The sequence below is a fragment of the Pseudochaenichthys georgianus genome, chromosome 11, assembly GCF_902827115.2.
Source record: "Pseudochaenichthys georgianus chromosome 11, fPseGeo1.2, whole genome shotgun sequence".
Taxonomy (NCBI): domain Eukaryota; kingdom Metazoa; phylum Chordata; class Actinopteri; order Perciformes; family Channichthyidae; genus Pseudochaenichthys; species Pseudochaenichthys georgianus.
In genome coordinates this window covers 12647659-12668758 of record NC_047513.1, presented here as the reverse complement: position 1 = coordinate 12668758, position 21100 = coordinate 12647659, and the positions used below count along the sequence as shown (strand labels likewise).

The 21100-nt window shown below is 38.3% G+C and overlaps 3 protein-coding genes across 5 annotated transcripts; 2 read left to right on the top strand and 1 right to left on the bottom strand.

The window, feature by feature from the left end:
* The first annotated feature begins 6218 nt into the window (after positions 1-6218).
* On the top strand, positions 6219-8168 carry LOC117455389 (ras-related protein RabV-like). Its single transcript, XM_034094897.2, has 2 exons — positions 6219-6442; positions 6736-8168. Exons 1-2 carry the CDS (start codon positions 6389-6391, stop codon positions 7012-7014), a joined length of 333 nt encoding a protein of 110 aa, XP_033950788.1. The 5' UTR covers positions 6219-6388; the 3' UTR covers positions 7015-8168.
* A 2043-nt stretch (positions 8169-10211) lies between these two features.
* On the top strand, positions 10212-12011 carry LOC117454659 (integumentary mucin C.1). 2 transcript variants are annotated; one of them, XM_034093781.2, is made up of 2 exons: positions 10212-10382; positions 10858-12011. In XM_034093781.2, exons 1-2 carry the CDS (start codon positions 10347-10349, stop codon positions 11626-11628), a joined length of 807 nt encoding a protein of 268 aa, XP_033949672.1. In that variant the 5' UTR covers positions 10212-10346; the 3' UTR covers positions 11629-12011. The 2 variants fall into 2 exon arrangements, with proteins under 2 accessions (XP_033949672.1, XP_033949671.1); XM_034093780.2 differs by having other exon boundaries at positions 10213-10388.
* anxa14 (annexin A14) lies at positions 11565-17723 on the bottom strand. 2 transcript variants are annotated; one of them, XM_034093778.1, is made up of 13 exons: positions 17630-17723; positions 17285-17324; positions 16618-16726; positions 16392-16480; positions 15326-15439; positions 15148-15238; positions 14928-15007; positions 14049-14087; positions 13563-13653; positions 13358-13453; positions 13205-13260; positions 12644-12751; positions 11565-12462 (listed from the first exon to the last, which is right to left on the bottom strand). In XM_034093778.1, the coding sequence occupies exons 2-13, from the start codon at positions 17309-17311 to the stop codon at positions 12403-12405; spliced, it is 960 nt and encodes a 319-aa protein (XP_033949669.1). In that variant the 5' UTR covers positions 17312-17324; positions 17630-17723; the 3' UTR covers positions 11565-12402. The 2 variants fall into 2 exon arrangements, with proteins under 2 accessions (XP_033949669.1, XP_033949670.1); XM_034093779.1 differs by having other exon boundaries at positions 16630-16726.
* Between the last annotated feature and the right edge of the window lie 3377 nt (positions 17724-21100).

The following is a 21100-nucleotide window of genomic DNA, read 5'->3' as shown; positions in this document are numbered from 1 at the left end:
GGGAGAAGATGGATGGATGAAAAAAATTAAATAATAACAATAATAATTGACAAGTTAAAGTCCTGCATTAAAAAATGTACAAGTCCCCATAGTGTTTTATTTGTACATGTCACAAAGGGTAGACAGTAAGCTAGTATTTGCATGTTTATAAAATATAAATATTATTTATATTTTGAATATCTATATATATTTTATTTACCTCATTAATTAAAATTACATAAATGAGCGTGCACTAATGGGCTATAGTATAGACTTGTTTGGGTAAATGAAGGTCATTTGAGGGAGACTTGAAGCAATGCCCGCCCAGGGAGATTCAGTAAAGGCAAATCATTTATAATGTGTGCTGACCTGCTTTCTTTATCTGTTTAATCAATGTGGCTGACTCTTCCCGTGGTTTACATAAGAGCAAAGGTTGTTAGACGGGCTAGACTTGTTAAGGAAGTACATCATGTTTTTTCGTGCATTGTGGTTTGTAGTTTAAAATGTCTCTTGACCTTTAAAGCAAAAAACGAAAATAGAATAATTTCAATGGGTCCAAGAAAAAATATATATCTCTAATTGCACATTTAAATGTTCTCCAAGGTCGGATTGATAAAATTAGGCGGTCTGCAAAGACACTGGCAAGAACAGGAACAAGAAAAGGAATAAAACACTACATAATCGATTGCAATGCTGAAAGCTGCTCTGTGAAACTGCAATATTTTGTCTGTACAGTGCTTTACCTCTGAACTGTTGGAGGTTTATTTCTGCCTCCCTTTTTTTGTTTATATAATTCATCATTTTCATAAAGGCTGTGTGAGTTAATTGTGGTGATTTAACTTAATAGTATCTTGTGGCAAATTTGGTTTTCAGACAGGCATTAAAGACAGACGTCACAGGAAGACACTGATGACAAGGGAAAGCAAGGACAGTGAATAATCCATGAGTAGAACTCTTACACACATCCTTTTTCAGTTAATGGTTTTCAAAACATTTGATGATTTGATTTGACCTTCTTAAACATCATTCATTGCGATATACTGTCCTCCTCCTTCTTATGCATTCTTTCATGTTATGGCTGAATTCCACCAAAGCAATTAAACATTACTAGCTGAAACCAATCACTTTGATTATCAGACATAACATGGATTACAAGAGAAGTGAATAGCATATTAAATATCAGGAGGGGGCAAAGAATGATATCTTGATTCTGAGCAAATCCAACACACAGATATACACATCACAGTGCCACAAATGAACCACACAGTAGCACTGATGACAGCATGGGCTTATCTGAAGGGGTATTAGAATGTCTGATACAACGAATAAGTGATAACACAACTGATAAAACATTAGAAAGACTCTGCTCCGCTGTCATAGCTACCAGAACATCCTGTTACACACACAGGGTTGTTTCCCTCTCTGTCCTTCAGGTTGTGTGGCAATGATCAGACTAAAGTGGGTTGTGGACTGAATAACTGCATTTGTGGGTTGCATTTGTGGACAGTCAGTTAAAATCTGGAAGCTAAACTCACACAGAGTGTAAACAATTTGTAATTTCACTTTAAACCTCTCTGTCACACCCTTCCCTCTTTCATCTTCAAACGAGTATACAGTCTAAATGGAGAGCAATGTCTGTTTGCTTTTGGCAAAAATAGATATGTTTAAATGTTATTTGAGGTGAAACAAATACCAACATTTTAGTCAGTGCTCTGTTTCTAACAAAGTGATAGGGTGCCAGGTAGGGAGCAGAGTAGGATTCTAGTCTATGAACTATGATTAATTACAAAGTGATTAAGTTATGATAACCTCTAAACTTTAGTTTCAGAATGCAAGAACAGAACTTGTTTATTCGTTATTATTCGATAAAATCTCCTTATTACTAATACTATAATTATTAACTTTTCTGTTATCGTTAACTTTATAGTGGTATGTGGCTCTTGTTAGCTTATTATTAACAACATTTCAAACAAACGGTATGAGAGCAGCGATAGTGAAAACCAACAGAAGGTTTAAGTGCTTGAAAACCAAATAAAACAGAATATAAAACATTAGGTAGGACCAATTTAAGCCCAACACATTTTAGCACAATGTAAAGTGGTAACGTTTTTTTGTTTATTTATTTTCACCATGTAGACACGCAACTCTAAAGGGAATACCTTTATAATTATCTGCAAATACTACCTAAGCTGGGATAAATACAGTGTTAAGGTTTAAGCCATTTTTTTGTAATTTCACGTATTTGCCAAAGCTCTAAAAACAAAATGTAAATCTAGCTAAGGTAACTTTTAATATCTGCTTTTGTTAAAACTCAGTGTGAGATTGAGTCTCAGGCCCTATTTCATTTCACCTGACCTCTCTCAGTATTAAAACCACGGGGCAAAATGGAAAAGTCAAGCACGTGATTTGTTTTTCCCTCCATGACGACCTACAGTTATCAGCATCAGTGTTATGGAAAGCTGGCAGGTATAAAAGGACAGATTAAAGGGTGGGGACGGACGGCTGTAAAGCACACCTGAAGATGGAGAACACAAAGATGATGGTCCTCTCCGCCTGTTTGATCTTCATGATACGGGGCTGCACTCAGGTGAGGGACTCTTTGATGGACCTGACTATTTCAGAGGGCTGTGATGGGCAGAGATGGCCTTAACAGTTCAGCCTCTCTGATTGTTGACACTGTCTGGAAAGGGAATTCATGGGGAGGTCAAAACACACACAGCTGACTCTTGTTTTACTAGTTAAAGTGGTATGCCAGTCAAATTAGTCAGAGGTGAATGCAACATGTAAATGCATCCCAAAGTCTACGCAAATGGGGGTAAATGGAAACACTTAAGAAAAAGGTTTTGGAACAAATAGATCGTACATTTTTCTGTTTGGATTTCATTTTTAACTGAAACAAAATGTATTTCTTGCAAAACTTTAACACTTAATGAGGAGTTAACAAATATTTGGCTCTTGGCTTATTTCATGAGTTTAACCTCATCTTTAAATAGCATCTCAAATTGCAAAAGTTACGAGGGTTAATCGCTTAGATTAACCTTTGGTACAAATTCCTCGGAAAACTGAGTGGTCACTTGTGTTCAATTTCAATTGTTCCACATCTGCGTAATTAAGTCCAGGACATTTATTTATAGCTCCTCCACTTCTATAAATCAGTAAAACTGAATACATTAGATCTAAATTACTTTGTCACCCCTCATTAATCCTTTCTTTTTGCTGGAGGGAGCTTTTTGGTGTCTGCCACTGGAGTTTTAGAACACTGCATATTACTGTTAGGAAAAACAAAGTTTAGATTTGGGCTACGGGCAAGAAAAACAACCAAGAGACAGATGCAGATACACTGTGTGCAGTCAGAGGACAAGCAGTCAAGGGCAGAGATGTACTGCAGGTTTATTCAAACCACAGCACATGCAAATTGTGGTTAATCTCCTCTTGCAGGTGCTTGACCATTGCATCGTGCAGAATCATTTGTCGTCGACACCGAGTGCGTTGTATGTCACCGGCTGATAGTAAAACACAGGCAGGAAATAATAGCAGAATACATCGGTGTCCTTTAAAAGCAGGGAGAAAGAAGGATTAGCCAAGTGATACAATGTAGTCTTCTTATTACTGTTATTAGAAACAAATTGTCATGCCTATAAGTAATGTCTGCTTCTGGAAGCCATTTTTTAAAGTTTTAATCTTTGTTACATTTGTGAACACATGTTACATTTCTGTTTCTCAAAGGTTAATTCACTCAAGTAACCTGTTTCCCTGCTTATTAGTGGTATAAGGTCTACTGTATGTCTAGGATTTCTGCCTCCTGTACAATGGAGGAATTTAATAGGTGTGTGGCGCAGTGGATAGAACCTTGGTGTTGGGATCAGGGGGTCACATGTTCAAACCCCACTGCAGTCAGCATGTCGTTGTGTCCCAGGGCAATACACTTCACCCCAAATTGCTCCTGTGGGGATTGCCCACTTTATTATGTAAGTTGCTTTGGATAAAAGAGTAACATGTAATGTAATACACTGTAGGGCCCAATTAAAAAGGTGAACACTAGCACGTAGTTTACCAATAGCTTAACATTTGCGGAATAATTAAATATGAAGTTCCATATCAATCTCATGGCTGTGCATTTTTTAAAGAGCTAAAATCAGGACAGGTTGCCATACAGTGGCTTAGGGATAGACAATTTGTGGTTTTAGAGGAAGCCACAGGCTGGAACTATAACCGATTTCCAGTTAGCCTTAATAGCACTATTTTTACAAGATAAATGTTAACATATTCCTTTTTCTGATATACATCTTTCCTTAAGCCCATTATGGTTTAGGAATAGTGGTTATGAAAAGACACATGAATGAAAGGCAACACTTTTTTGACAATTAAACCTCATCCATTTAAAATGCAGTATGCCATGCAATAACATACCACAATGGCTGCATCCAGGCACAATTTGCAGTAAGCCAAACTACATGCTTTGTAAGGGCGGCACTTTCAGTACTAAAATAAAAATAAAAAGTATCCAATTTAAAACCCACAGGTTAATCATTGCCCCCCTGTGTTCTTAAATATAAAGTGACTCTGGATTTATCACATCTACATATGCAAACTGTTGTTTTCTTTTGATAGGAGGAACTTGTAGCAAATGCAACAGTGACCTCCAACAATACCACACCACTACTTGGTCACACCTCTGGTCCTCTTATCTCCAACAACTTGTCAGCACCCAGCACCACAGGTCTCCCCCCGCCCACTACCACTACAACCACCCCCATCACTTCATCACGGCAGCCCACTAAGTCCTCTGGAGCCTCGTCACCAGCTCACACCTGCCATCATCTCTCTTCAGCTGCGACCTCTGCTTCTTTCTTCGGGCCATGCAGTCAAGTACTGGTGACTGTTCTGATAGGGTGTGCCTTGCTCTAAAAATGTAAAAGAAATCACAGATTCACCCTTTTTCTCAATGGCAATATTGTATTCCTCACTCTTTGTATCATAATAACGCTGTGCAGTGTTCTGTTTGTCCTGAGATTTTTCCCACTTTTGATCAAGAATGTTCCACAGAATTTCAATAATGGGTGTATAACTCTATGCCTCAGATATAAAAACGAATCTTAATCAAACATAGCAAACATGAACACAAGATATGGCAATTTCCTAGATTTACATTTTAGAACATATATATATATATTTTAGAACATATATATGGCTCAGTGGATAGAGTGCTGGACTTTGAATCAGGGGGTAGTTTGAGTCCCACTGCAGTCAGCATGTCGTTGTGTCCCTGGGCAAGACACTTCACCCCAAATTGCTCCTGTGGGGATCGCCCACAGTACTGAATGTATGTAAGTCGCTTTGGATAAAAGCGTCTAACAAATGACATGTAAAGTAATCAGCATCTTGTATGAAAATGTTGGGAGTTTGTTGGGGTGCAGCGCTCAATAAAACTAGACATTGTACTTCGAAAGCTACCACTTTATTTGCATCTTGCTTTTAATATTAGAACGATACCCCATTGTATATTCAAACAACATCACATTCAAATGAAGGCTGCTCGTCTTGAACAGCATTTAAAGGTCTGTTTTTGTTTTCTTATATAACTTTTGGGCCATTGACAAGACTGTATTTCAGTTTATCGGAAGATTATTGCAAACTGTTAAAGTATGAGGATGACTTACACTTTGGCTCGAGTAGTCTATGTGCAAAATCAATTAAATGTGACAGTATATTAGAGATAAAAGGGGGATTGCTATCGTGGAAATGTAAAGAAAGTCATTTGTGTATTTTACATTTGAGTTGGATACATTTGCTAAAGTGTGCTGATGCGTACCCAGTGTGTGGTTTAAATGCAGGAGATGATCACCAAGGTCTCATCAGATGTTTTATCATTGAACTCAAGTTTTTCAGGTCAACAAATATGTTCCTGAGCAATTTAAATAAAGAGTGTGATATATTTAACACTTCATTCAAGGTGAAGCCTTTATAGACATTATCTTGAAGTACCTGTAGCCTTTTTATCTGTGATTTGCTCACTTCTAGATTGAGTCTACAGATAACAAAACCCAGCTATGAATGGATACCACTCACTGCAGGTATTTAGATAAAGGCAGTGACAAGTTATGTCTTTGTTGTTTTCAATTGGCTCACTGTGAAGTTTTGCATGTGCGGTCCATAGCCTGGGTGGAGACTGAGGAAAAGCTTCCTGGATGGGAAAAGGTATCACGTGAAATCTGAATGCCTTATAAAAGGCCACACTCTAGAAAAACATCTCTTAAAAAGCTCTCAGCAAGGATACACAAGTTTATGACCGACTCGACCTTGAAGGAAAAGACAAAAGTTTTTATAACTGTTAAAAAAACAGCGAGGCTTTCAAAAGATATCTCCAGCTGTCTTCTTGTCCTCAAAAGGAAGTCATCTCTTTTCCAACATGAAGTATCTGGTCCTGGGGCTGTTCTCACTGACTCTGCTGGGATTCATCCAGGTAAACATACTCTTTACCGGCTGTATAATATAGATATAGGGTAGAAATGAACCATAGCCTGAACAAGGAACGAGGAAACTTTGAGTTGAAAGATGAAATCGGACAATTTCTACAACAAGTTAATAAATAAAACAAATTCATCAAAGTGAAATGTCAAAAATCTTTCAATATTCTCCACCTGTATTCCTCATTTAAATTAATTGGAAACAACATTTAATAATAGGCAGGATTATGCTACATTCTATTTACTCTTATGTCTTAAACCTCTGTCTCATCCTTTATCCTTCACACAGAGATCAAATGGCATGTCTGACACACCAATGCCATCCCAAAACAGCACCACTAACATCAATGACAACACCACTAACAGCAACAACAGCAGCAGCAGCAGCAACAACAACAACAACAACAACAACAACAACACCAGCAACAACAACAACAGCAACAACAACAACATACCGACTAAACCCATGACCATGGTTGCCAAGACTACAAAGAACGGACAGAACCACATCTTCACGTCTGTCAGTCTGATAGTCGCATCATTTCTTCTTCACACTCTTTGGCAATGAGCTCCTTTGTGAGTCTTAATAGTGCTGTTGAAAAATCATTGCAAATCTGATTATTTTAGAATATTTGCTATAGAGAAAATATGATTTCAGTTGTGTGTGTTCAACAAGGTGGTGGAATATGAGATTAGGAAATGATTAGCGAGTCTATAGCCAGCTTGTTAATTAACTGACAAATAAACTTTCCACAGACTGTGGTTTAGATTGTGCTCTGATATGTATTACTAACAAGTAGCATGTAATGTAATAGTGATAGAAATGACAGATAGTTATGAATGTTTATTTGTTAAGATGATTGCGGCTTGATCTGCATTCGAGTGTGGCGTATCCTTAATCACATTCACATTTTATTATATACAGTGGCATATTAAAATATCCAATATCCAACATTGTTTGGTAAATTGCCCTGAAGTTCATGATAGAAGCAACGCAGGTTGAATCAACATCGCAGGTGCAGTGAAAAAGATGGATCAGCAAGTCATTCATTCAGTCAGTCAAGTGTGATTCATGTTTGTGTGCTACTGTTCTACTCCTAGTGGATCCTCCAGATGGTTTGATGAACTGCATGTTATCATATGAAATGCATGTCTGCTGCAAAAATGTAAAATAAATATGATTTATATACTGTCGATAGTTAGAAAACTTAAATAAAAGAGAATAACTGATAAAAACAACTCACTTGGACACTGTCTCCCTCTGCAGGCTCAAACATGTATTTTGTCCAACATGGAAAGGTGTGGCTTTCGCAAATACTCTCACGCGTTGTAAAGACATGGAGAGATGATACCAGGAAAAGTCTGTAAAGAAATTCTAAAGAAAAAGGTGGGCTGGTAATGAGCTTTAGAACATTAACCATGGGATTTTCTGGAACATCAGGAAAGCGTTTCAGGGAAAATCAATACAAGATCAAATCAAATAAGAATGTACTTTATTGCATCAGAGGGGATTTTTTGGGGGGGGGAAGTATTTCAGCTGCATTGAGCTTAAAACAATGTGTAGCCAAAGTATTAAATAGGCATTCAAATACAATGAAAGCTGAAACAAAAACATGATTAAATATTACACATGTGCAGTAAGATAAAAATAATCAATACAATATCAAAGTGATGTTTTAAGTAACTGTAAAGCCGAAATAAACTACACTGAAAAAACTGAAACGATTACTTTAATGTCAACACATTCCATATCACTGTATTAGGTTAGTTGAAAGCAATACTGTTAAGTTAAAAATAAGACATATAGTGCCACAGTGACGCGTCCTAAAACCCGGAAGTTTAATTACCACGTCCGGTTCCTTCGACAAAAACCAATGCAATTTCTCCATATGACTTTGGAAAATAGCTCGAAATAAGGTCTGTGGTAGACACAAATTGAAGAGACAGATCACGTTTTGTTCAGCCGGATAATCTCCACATGTCTACCTTACTTTTATAATTTTCGAATCATAAATCTAATCGATAGATTTATGATTAGAAATTAGAAAGTTTTAGGACGCGTCACTGTGGCACTCTATTAGGTTCAACTTAATTAAAGTCAACGTTTAAGCTTTCGCTATGTAGCGGTTGTTTTGGAAGTTGCTGGCTCTGTAACATGTACCTGAAGGTAACATTTGGATACAGTAAGATGATTGGTCCTTTAAATTCTTTAGTTTTTCAGGGGAGAAATATTCTTCCCTGCTTGAATATTTCATTGCTGATTTTACCACATTCTCCATTTTTGATTTGAGACTATAAGGGAGCCATACCAGTACGCCATTTCAAAACTAATGATGCTTTCCATCACAGCATTATAGGACATTATCATTATAAAATGATCTAAAATCATACACCAATATTCTTTGGAGCAAGTCTCTGAGCACACAGAAAATGTAAGTGGGCAGTCCTTTTGAGTTTATAGTCCATTTGTATTCACAAGTATTCATTGGGGGCACGCTTGCCAATTTCAATATTGAGAATGATTAGACATTAACTTTAACCTGTTGGGACCAGTTTGTTAAGACGGAATAGAAAAGGTTTAGAACACAAGTGTGTTGTGATGTGGTTGGTTTATTAAAAGCAGAACGTTAAGAGCAGCATGTTGGTCATTGCTGAATATATATATATATATATATATATATATATATAATATATATGATATGTATTAATCTGAATTTGAAACATAATTGAAAAACAGATTTAGTCAAAGTGAGTAATGGGTTCTGAAACAAAATAAGAACTTATCATGATGACAAACAAAAAAGACAACATGTATTGGTCGATCTCATGTCGGATACATAGAGAATATTGGTGCTGTGTTTGGCCAGGTGCAGACACGAATGCTATCGAATGCTGATTAAAGCCTTTCAGTTGCAGAGTTTGAACAAAAACCTGAATGATTAAAATGTGACAATGATTTCTATCCTGCAACTTAAGCTGTCACGTATGAGGAAATAATATTGTAACCTGTTTGTTAAGCAATTAGTCAATCATACACCAGGAGGAGGAAGGACATTTCATATTTGTTTCCTTCTAATTATTTACCTGTATCAATTAATTATGACTTCTCGAATGAATGTCTATTGACACGCATAGGGAAGTACCTTTTTAGACACTTGTCTGTAGTTACAAATTAAACCAGGAGTTCAGTCACATTGAGGAAGTTGGTAGAATATTTCATCCCAGTACAAAACTAGCATATCTAATATAAAATGTCTTCTTAAGTTTCCCAGGTGCTAATAAATGCACAGAAAGTATAAAGTGTGTTCCAGGAAGTCATTGAGGGGTTTGCTTAAAGGGATGTGCAGCCAATAATCCAAATGTATACTCTCACACACACACACACACACACACACACACACACACACACACACACACACACACACACACACACACACACACACACACACACACACACACACACACACACACACACACACACACACACACACACACACACACACACACACACACACACACACACACACACACACACACACACACACACACACACACGCACACACACATGTACACGCGCACACACACACACACACACGCACGCACGCACACACACACACACACACACACACACACACACACACACACACACACACACACACACACACACACACACACACACACACACACACACACACACACACACACACACACACACACACACACACCTCCCCAGCCAACTTCTTATTGTACGTCAACATAAATTCACACCTACCCCTCCTGAACCATGCTATTGTATTTGGGAACTTCACTTCACTATAAAACCATCCACCTGCTTTCCTTGCATCAGGACACTTTCAGCAACATTTCTGGTACATCTTTGCCTCCTCTCCACTCAACACCATGAAGTTATTTTGCATTATGGCTCTGCTGACATTGGTAAAGGTAACAAACTTTTTTTTGCTTCTCAAGAAAGTATGTCAAAGTATGTATATTGTTTTTGCAAATGCATTATGAATACAAATATTTAACCAACATACATAATCATTATATCATCTAATAGATCTTGAACAGCCATCACATGATTTGTGTAATGTGTTTTTAGCTGTTATAGTCATGAGAAAATAGTTATTTTAAGGACAATTTTTAATCAGAAGGAGTTCCAGAAAAATGCATGTCTTTAAGTTGTTTTCTTTTTGTTTATGTTTTGAGTGGTGTTGGAATAAATTACAAGTGAGCAAAACAAATATCTCATGAAAAGAGAGCTAACGTCTTAGCATCTAACTTTAATAACAGGACAAAAAAGACGTTTAGAAAAAGTATAAATCGCGTTCATTGATGTATTGAAACTATGGAAAGTCGTATTGCTGTACACAATCAACTGATTTTATTATTTTCTCCATTTATTTCAAAGCAGGCACAAACTGAGTCTATAACTCCAACCAACTCCTTAACCACTTCTACAACTGTTGTCCAGTCTACGACTACAACTGTTCCCCCAAGTTCTACAACTACTGATCGGACCACGACCACCCCTACGCCAACAACTACAACCAATTCCCCAACTGCTACTACAACTGTTGCCCAGTCTACGACTACAACTGTTCCCCCAAGTTCTACGACTACTGGTGGGACTACCCCTACGCCAACAACTACAACCAACTACTTAACCACTTCTACAACTTTTGCCCCATCTACGACTACAACTGTTCCCCCAAGTTCTACGACTACTGGTCGGACCACGACCACCCCTACACCCACAACTACAACCAATTCCCCAACTGCTACTACAACTGTTGCCCAGTCTACAACTACAACTGTTCCCCCAAGTTCTACGACTACTGGTCGGACTACCCCTACGCCAACAACTACAACCAACTCTTCACCAACAACACCTAGAACTGTCGTCCCAACCAAAACGACCAGTGGTGTGACCACCCTTACGTCAACGATTGGAACCATCTCCTCAACCACTTCTACTGTTAGTGTTACTGTTACCCCAACCATTTCTGTGACTGCTACCATCAACCCTACCACCATAAGACCAAGCTCCTCTCCAAACACCACAACAACGCCAACAAAGACTTCGACGACCCAAACTACCACCAGTGGAGGCTCAGGAGTCGCTGGAGCCTCTGTGCTGTTTTCTGTTGTGCCATTGTTGCTCTACACGCTCTGCCCCTGAGCAGCAAATCTCACCTAAGGGATGAAAAGAGGAAGAGAGTTCCTTGAGGTTTTAATGTTTCTAAGTGTAAATAGGTAAGTTGAAATGAATGCAGATCCATGTAGGGACTGAATGACCAAGTTACATCTATTCACAGCACAGCATAACATTTTCAGATTGTTCTTTAATTCCGTTACCATGTTTATTAATTAACTTAAGGTATGTATGATCAGCAGGTTAACATTTAACATGTCATATAATGAATCTAAAGTATATCTGGCATCAGGAATAACTATAAACTGAGAAAATTAATGGGATGAATGATGTTACTTGTAAATGTGTGTTTCGTGTATGATTAAGAGCTCCCTATTAAAATGTTTGGTCTGATGGCTGCATGACAATCATATTAGACAGTGTAAGTACATTCCTTATAGGGTCTGTATACACACATTTATACATATACTGTACCAAACATTGATTCTAAATGTATAACATTAACGAGAAAGAGAAAAAATGGTTGCCATTGTAACTTTTTGAACAATATTTTATGTAGATAAAACATTGGGATGAAAAGAGGCATTGTGGCAGATATACAGTACAAAGCAATAAAAGCAAATCACCAAACATAAAAATAATACATTAATTAGCATTTATACACCATTTAAAAAGCATAAGCAAAGCATGCAATTAAATGAGATTCAACTAAATTGTAAAGATGCAATAAAGTATCAAGTTTATTTTTACATTGCCATGTTCGGGGCAAACTACAAATTTAAAAAATGCTGTAGTTTATGTTTAATCTTCAGATCGACAGATGGCCAGCAGAGCCAGTAGATGATCTCCTTTGAACTGTTTCTGTTGGAGAAAGACGTTCACATTTATGAAATTAATATTCCTTTCATTTAATAATACAAACATACTACTTTTCAAAATGTCACTGTTCTGATTTAAATGCATAATTTGAAAAAACATTATCATGTCAAGTATTCAGGTCTTGTGTTATAATGTGTAATACAGTGTAATGAGTGGGACCCACCTGTAGAGCGGTGTAGAGGGACGTGCCTGTTAATTTGAGGTAGGCTGTTCTGATACACAGCAGATCCTCCTCAGAGTGAGACACCATTATCCCCTGCAATATGGGTGTCTGCAAAATGGAAATGTTTTCTGTGTGAACCTTTTTGCGTTTCAAAATCATAGATGTGAGATGATCTTTTTAAATGTATAAAAGTGAATAATAGGTCTGCTTTCAATGGGAGTGATCGTTTAACTTGATCTTTGTATTATTGACCGTGGTCTAGGCAAGGCAAAATAACTTTTATCTGTACACCGCAATCCATACAGGAAGTACTTTTCAGAAATTAAAACTCAAAAACCAGTTGAGAACAAACAAATCACTATAATATATAGCATACAAGACAACGTTACCATTCTATTTAATTTGTTTTTATGAGTATATAAATGTCTGTATAAGTAAAAAGGATATCATAAACCCGATTAATATTATGTACAGAAATGACAGAGAATGATTAGTAGTGCAATAATATAGGCAATGATCAGTCACTCACAAAAGAGACAATTCATTATGAGGGCATTTTACCTTGGTGGCAGTTAGTCTCTTAGCGAGGTAGCTCTCCGGGCTTTGAATGCACTCCACTGTAATAACACAGATTTAAAAAATGTGAGCAATCAAGATGGACAGCTAGTCAGCACTTAATACCCAGAACTAAGAAGAATCTTAAACTATATTTACCTAAAACTTTCAAACCCAGTCGAATGTCTCCTGAAAACTTTTTCTCCAGAGCCTGATCCACCAACTGCCCGATGTTCAGCTCCAGTCCCATCAGCACTGTGAGATACAGATAAACCACATACAAGGTCAGGGGAATGGACTCTAATGTACAGAAACAAATGTACAAGAAAGACGCAAAGGTTAGATAAATATGTTACAGCCTCACCTTTGTTCAGATGGTCCGAGTCTCGAGAGGTCAGTATGTCAATCCACGGTCCTGCCTCAGTTTTTTTCCCATTAAGTGTGGCAGAGAGAGCCTGGAAGAATAAAACACAATCAGAAATTGGGTGACATAACAAACTTGTGATGTAATATGTTACAACTACTACTATACATGGGCCCACATGTACCACATGTACTATGCCAGCTTAGGAACCACATTTCCACAGGAAGCAAACAGCAGGTGTGATACTGAGTCAGAGTACTAGGAAATGTATTCTTTAACACAGTAGTTTATTGGTATTTAATTGAGTCCTGACCAAAATGAGTGATGGTCAGGATAACTTATTTTAGATGACTGAGATTTTCATTTGAAAGAACACTCCTTATCCCCAGGTTTAGTAAGGGTACATATTGCTACTAGCCTTACTATCATATCATATTAAACCTAGACTACAATATTTGTGTAGAAAAATATCATGGGCAATATTACCTCAATATCTCTTCGAACCCCACCAGGAACCTCATCTTTCTGTTGGGAGAGAAGTCAGAACACATTTTTAACTGCTTTATAAGGGTAATCTTAATTAAATGATTACCTGTTACAGATATCACAGACATATTTTCTCTGTAACGGTGCACCACTAATATTTCATACCCAAGATACATAATTTCAATTATATAAAAGGTGGGGGATTAACACCCACTACAATATTATCCAAGGGTCAGCTGGGATTGTTTGAATGTAGGTTGTACGGTTGTATGAGATATTATCCATTGTTTGCGTATAACCTACAGTAGAAGATGGTTGACACACCCCCAGATTGGAGAAACACACTGGAAATACAGCACGGAAGCAAAGCAATATTGTAGTGATTTCAACGGGAGTAGAAGTAAAAATATCATTTATTATTATCTGTGCTTTTGCTAAATCACCAGAACCCATAAATTAGAAAAAAGGAGGCATTAAACCTTCACAGTCAAATAGTGCAATATACCCTGATTGTGTGGAGGCTTTAAAGAGAGCATGGACTTCTGGTCCCTGTCTGGCGGCAGGGTAAAACTGTTAAAATATTTTAAATAAAGTGTAAATTTAACCTCATATGGATTTTTTGGATGGGCCTTTTTTGAGGTGTCTAAAATATGTTTTACTGCAGGTCCCCTTCCACAGCAGTCCATTGCTTAGCTTCCTTGCAAACACTCCTATCTCTTTTTCCAACCTAGGGGTGTGCAGACGGCCATCTACTGTAGGTAACTGACTGACTATGGATAGGTACCAGAAACAACCCCAGTTCAAACAATCCCAATAAAAGGTCTATTTACTTATTTATGAATTTAAAATTGATGGTAAAAGAAACAAAATTAGGATTACATTCAACAAAGCCACGAGAAGCTTGTAAAAGTCTCCACTGGTTTCTCCTTTCAGTTCCTTATCCAGGTCCTTCTTATAAACTAAATGGGGAGATAAAGCAAACAAAATGTCACAAATCCCAGGCAACAAGACATTATAGGATTAGGGATAAGGGTTTAAATGTCCATGATAATCAACCAAACAATTTGTAGGGAAAGACTTTACAAGATGTGTGACTTACTTTCTTTGTATGCAGCACTGATTTCTTGGAGCTCCATCCCAGAATGTGTACACAGGATCTCCAGTAGTGTTTCCTCATCTGTTCCTATACCCTGCACACACAACACATGCTATTCTTAGACCCTGGGATATGACAGGCAGGAAAAATATGTAAACACAAACAAAAACAAGCCACTCACCACCATGGCCTGCTGCAGGCGATATGCCTCGTACTGCAAAGGAGGCATCAGCAGCTCCAACAGGAGGACCTCCAGCTCTCCAGACAGAGCCTTCTTCAGAGCCGCTGCCAGGTCCTGGAACAGAGTCACAGTAAACACTCCTGTTTTCAAATTTCTTAGACATTGACTTCATTTTTCCCTAATGAATATCAATCTATCAGAACAGACGAAAATAACTCTAGGTTTTGTAGGTCTTACTATGCTTTGCTTTGGTAAGACTTTTAGGGGAATGTCCTTCATTTGAGATCTTACTTAATCAAGTACTTAAAGTACCAAAGTACTCAAAACGCAGAATGATTGCCCTGCTAGAAAATTGTATATTACATTTCTGGGCAATGCTTAATTAATGTATGAGTTTTTAATAATGGTTAAGTTGGAGCAAATGTTTTTATTTCTCATAAACTGCCGGGTAGCTTGATGCATTACAATACATCATAATTATTACAATACATCATAATTATTAGTTGATTTACATTTTGTATTAATAAAGTGAATCCGTAGAGATGTTAACATTTCATTATTGGAAACAAATGAAGTGGCATTAAAAGTATAATATTGGCTGCCAACCTAAAGAGGAGAACTTTAATGTAGAATAATACTAAATAAATATAAGTCAGGTACAAGTGCGGTAACATTTGTAACGATCTTGTTTGTAGATAAACGTTGACACTGCAGCATCATATTCATCCTCTACCACACACCTCATACTACTCCTTCTGTAAACAAGGGTGAGTTCCAATCCTTTAAAACCAGTTTAAATCATGTTTGTACAGCAAACACTTGGAAGTGACAGCTGGGCAAACACACATATGCAACATACAGTATTGTCATTGCAACTCCCCATTCTCTTGTACTGCATAGCATACATTTTTAAGAAATATTTCACAAGGGGGGCTGCTGTAGCATCGAGCATTTAAACTATTCTTTTGAATGTAACATTTACATTTCCTAAACAGGTTTTTTTTTGCCTTTTTTGTCTTGTTATATTTCTTATTCTATGTGTTTGTCAGGTTGTTTGTTTCCTTACCTTGTGTGTAATTTCCTCAAAGACCTTGGCGATCTCTTGTCTCTGAGCGTTGGTCCGATTGGTCAAGATTCTCACCAGAGTCCCTGCATCTGAGAAAAGAACAACATATATTCATACTAATATTTAACGATGGGGAGAGGCATGGTATGAGGCAAAACAAAAATGTGAATTGTATGCAGCTTTAGTCAACACTGATGGTCAACCAATTCAAAGGAATGGTTCTAACCATTTGAAGTACCTTTCCTTTCCAATGCTTTCTGGATCTCCATGACATCCAGGTCAGAGTGGAAATTGGCGAAGGGTCGCACCGTTCCCAGGGTGCCCCAGCACATCTCCTAGGAATAGTAGAAAGTGAAACTGTTATTTCGGGAATAATTGCAATGATCAATGAAAAGAAGGATTGAGCATAAATCCTGACACTGGATATTGATTCTGTCTAGTTTATTATTGTTAACATATCAACATATAATACAAGTTTGTCAGGAAGCTAGTGGAATGTGTGAAAGGAAGCTATAGGTGTTGGCCGAAGAGGAGCGAAGATACGTTTTGGTATCTTTGCTCATCTTCTGCCGAGAAGAATGCCAAATATTCTATAGTGCTGCTCTGAGTTTTGCAAGTGTGTGAGGGTGGATGGGGTTACAAGAAACACAATAGTAGATTGGGTAAGAACTTATTCCTTCATTCAGAATAACTTTATGAACATGATTAACTCATTGCAGCATTCCAATAAACATGTCATGTACATAGTGACTTTTGTAGATATCGTTAAAAGGTATGCAGATAATCAGAGAACACGAGACAGCAGATTGCATTATCTGGAAATGTGGCGTCTTGGCAAACAGAGTCTTAATGCAAAGGCAGAAAAAAAGACAAGGAAGAACATGTCTACTTACATAAGATTGGAAATACTCAGGGTCCATGGCTTTGTTTTAACTACAAGAAAGAATGTGAGTAAGTTACAAATGGTCCATCCAGAACAAATACAGACATATGCAGTCAATGACACACACAGGCACATGGACACAGTATAGAACGTATCCAATGTGATGGTGTGAATAAAAGGACATGTAAAATGGAAGTAACCATACTCTGAATTGTTGTGTCCCTTGATGACAATGTATTCATGACTCCAAAGTCCAAAGAAAACTAAACACATAACTCTGTGTTTGCCATTGTAGATTAACACAAACAGCTTACAGAATGACACAAGAACAACATTTTTAAATATGTGTCCTTACCTGTAACAGGATATAGTGGCAGCTGTAGGAAGGTAAGAATGGAGTGGAATTTTTGTTTTACAACCTTCTGTAATCAGTTCCGTATCACCGTCCCACCCTCACTGTGCCACACCTGCTGCAGTAACCCACCTGACTGTAGATCATACAGCTGACCAATCGCTGCTCAATTTCTTCACAGCTGTGTCAACACTATTGGTCTCTAGAAATACTGAGACAGCCCACCTGTAAAAAACTGACATTCCTTTCAGAGGAAGAATGAAGACAGGCAAGTTTGTTTACAGGTAGCCTTTGTTGTGAAATGACCATTGACTGTTGACCTTGTGGCAGATTCTGAAAAAAAGAATAAGTATTGTTGTTTTAGGGTATATAATTAACACTTTTATTGAAGAAAGTTTGGTTTTCAGGTTTTTAAAGTACAGGACTGCTTTGACATTTTTCAGCTGAAATACAAACCCACCAGACAACATGCCTGACAGGGAGTGAGGGGCGTACTCTGGTTTCAGTGTGAAACAGAACTCCATAAGAATGGTGTGCTCATCAATTAGCTGTCTTTAAAATAATGTATCTTGTTTCCAAAACCTGAAAACTGAATTGTGTCTCGATAGAAAACAAAGGGCTATTTACTACCATTAGTACTGACAACAATCTAAAACTCCAAAATGCTTATTTGCCCTTTTCCCTTAGTCGTGACAGAGGGTCAAGAGTAAGAGGCAAAGACACGCATATCATGTTCACTCTCAAACTCAGCAGACACAAATGATAGAGCAGACAAGTTACAGGAACATTGAGTAGAAAAACATTAAGGTGATGTTTAACAGAAAAAACAGTGACTGCCATAGCAAGATAAAACCATTGACCAAGTGTTTTCCTCTTATCATTTTTAATCTCTCCAATCCTCTGTGCTGCTTCACTTCTACCTGCCGAAACACGACACCTGTGTGAATATTACAAACTGCTGATCAACAGATACCTCCTTCACATTTCGGTAACATGAAGTATGATGTGCTCAACATGCATTTCAAAATAAACACATTGCAAAATGATTGGTCATGCTTGTTACAGTACTACGGCTTCCACAGATGACATTTTTGTATGGATTTTTTGTCAAAGCACTTCAGATATTCATTGCTATCGGGATGTTAAGAGCATTCCATGGAATATAACAAAAAGTGTATCTCGAGCCGGTTTCTCAAACTTACCTACCCCACCTTTAAAGGTGACCTATCATGCAAAATGCACTTTTGTACATCTTTTATACATGAATATGTGTCCCCGGTGTTCCAGGGAACTCACCAAGTGTCAGAAAACACAACCCTCTCTCTTTTCCTCCATACCCAAATCTTTAAAAACGGGGCTGCAACGGATCTGATACAGAATGATCCAGATTTGAATTATTTTCTACGTCACAGAAGGGGTGCTCCGCCTATATGGCCAACTCTCCACCTATCAGGGGAATGTGGGGTTGGGCCACTGCCGGCCATTTATGCTCGGAAGCGCTGGAGACGCTGTAGTACATATGCCAGGCCTGTAAGTGGCGCTGTAGTCTGCCACAAAAGACTTCCCGTGCATGGTTGCCATGGTTGCCCTTCAGTTTATTCTCCGCTGTGGCTCTTTTTCTCCCTCCCCGAGGCAAGCTTTTGCTCCTGCTGCTGTTATTCATTGCAATCCCTCCCTCGCTGTAATTCTCTCTGGTAGTCCACCAGCAGATGACAAACACCCACCTCTCCGCCTCTTCCAAGGAACGAGGGGACCGTGCGGCAGAGTTTCAGTTCCATTTTTTTCGCCGGTCAACATGTCCGTTAAAGTTTAAATCTTTCAACAAAATTAGAAAAGTGCTGGTCAAAGGTCTTCTTTGTTATTCATTGAGCTTTAAAACAAATGAATAATGACTCTATATAATCATATGAATACAACACGGAGGACGGAGATGTCTTTTTGTCCCCCTCTTCTCTCCCCTGCAGCCCAGCAGCTGATCTCAAAGCACGCTCCCCTCTCCTGCAGGGGGGCGTGGTCAGCTGCAGCTCACAGAATCAGCCCCCTGCAAAAACAGGGCTGGAAAGAGCAAATGGAGCGAAATGAGGCATGGCTAAAATGCAGGATCTGTTTGGTATTTTGAAAAAAAAACGATATTTATATACTTTATATAGGTATGGCCCTACAATATATTGTTCAAATATAGCATGATAGGTCACCTTTAAGTGTCAATGAGTTTTGCCATTTTTGTGTTGACAACTGAAAAGTTGAACAGAAGAGGAATAATTGTCCTTATTTTTTTCCACCATTGCTCTACAACTGTATTGAAACCTCATTTACTACTGATTGTACAAGTCAGATGTTGATGAGTTAGACAACAGGTCTAAACTGCTTGAAGAAGTGGTTTATTTTTTCTAATGTATTTACCTGTGGTCATCAGCAGGAAACCGATGGACTGTCCACTCCAGGGAATGAGTCCTTAACCCAAGTGAAGGAGTTCAAGTATCTTCAGTTCTTGTTCTCGTGAGAGGGAACAATGGAGCGTGAGATGGGCTGGAGAATCTGAGTGGTATTGCAGTCACTTTACCGCAGGCCCGGTTCTACGGGGGTGCATAAGGGTGCATTGCACCCTCAGTTGAGTCGTTATGCACCCTCATTTGAAAAATTAAAAGTAAAAAAATTAAAAGTGAAAAAAATTACATTTTGCCGACTATTACTAACAATAGTAGTAATAATAATAAGAATATAGTTGAAATAAAATACATTGTAATTGTGGTTGAATAGCATTGTCTGCTGCATTTATTTGATCAATTTAAACGGTAAGTAACGTTATTATGTCAGGTGCGCGTGACCTGTGCCGCTGCACATTCATCATCTGCAAGGTGCTGACACAGCAGTCAGTGATGGATCAGAAAATGGTTAAAACAACCAGCCCTTATCGCCAGCATACACTGCATCTACTGCAGGTAATAACAGTTCAGATCATGGGGACATTACGTTACTGTCGTGGACACAGAGGCGGAGCAGCCACAGCCGTCTTCGTTACCCCAAACACCACCACCCCTCGGCGGCCCGCAAGTGCCAGAGGACCTCGGCAAAACAGAGCCTGCCCAGGTATATTTAAAAAAAGTACCCAACTCTTCTGTCCAGTGGGGTGAGGCGCTCATTTTGCAGCTCATGGTTTCAAAACAGAGATTGGCTGGAATATTCATGTAAAAAAGATGCCATCTTCTGCTATGCAGTAGACATTTCGGTTCAAGTAAGTCAGATGCCTTCACCACAACTAGCTGCAACAACTGGCGCCATGCTCTTATAGGCTACGTGATAAGGGACTGGGAAGGCATGATCAAGCAAAGAGCACATAGATCTCTTAATGTTGCTCTCAAAGTGCACCAGATTGATGGTTTTAACTTCAATATTTAAAAAAAAACTTCCCGGGGGAACATGCCCCCGGACCCCCCCAGAGGAGGTGAGGACCCCCATAGAGGGTGTTAGGTA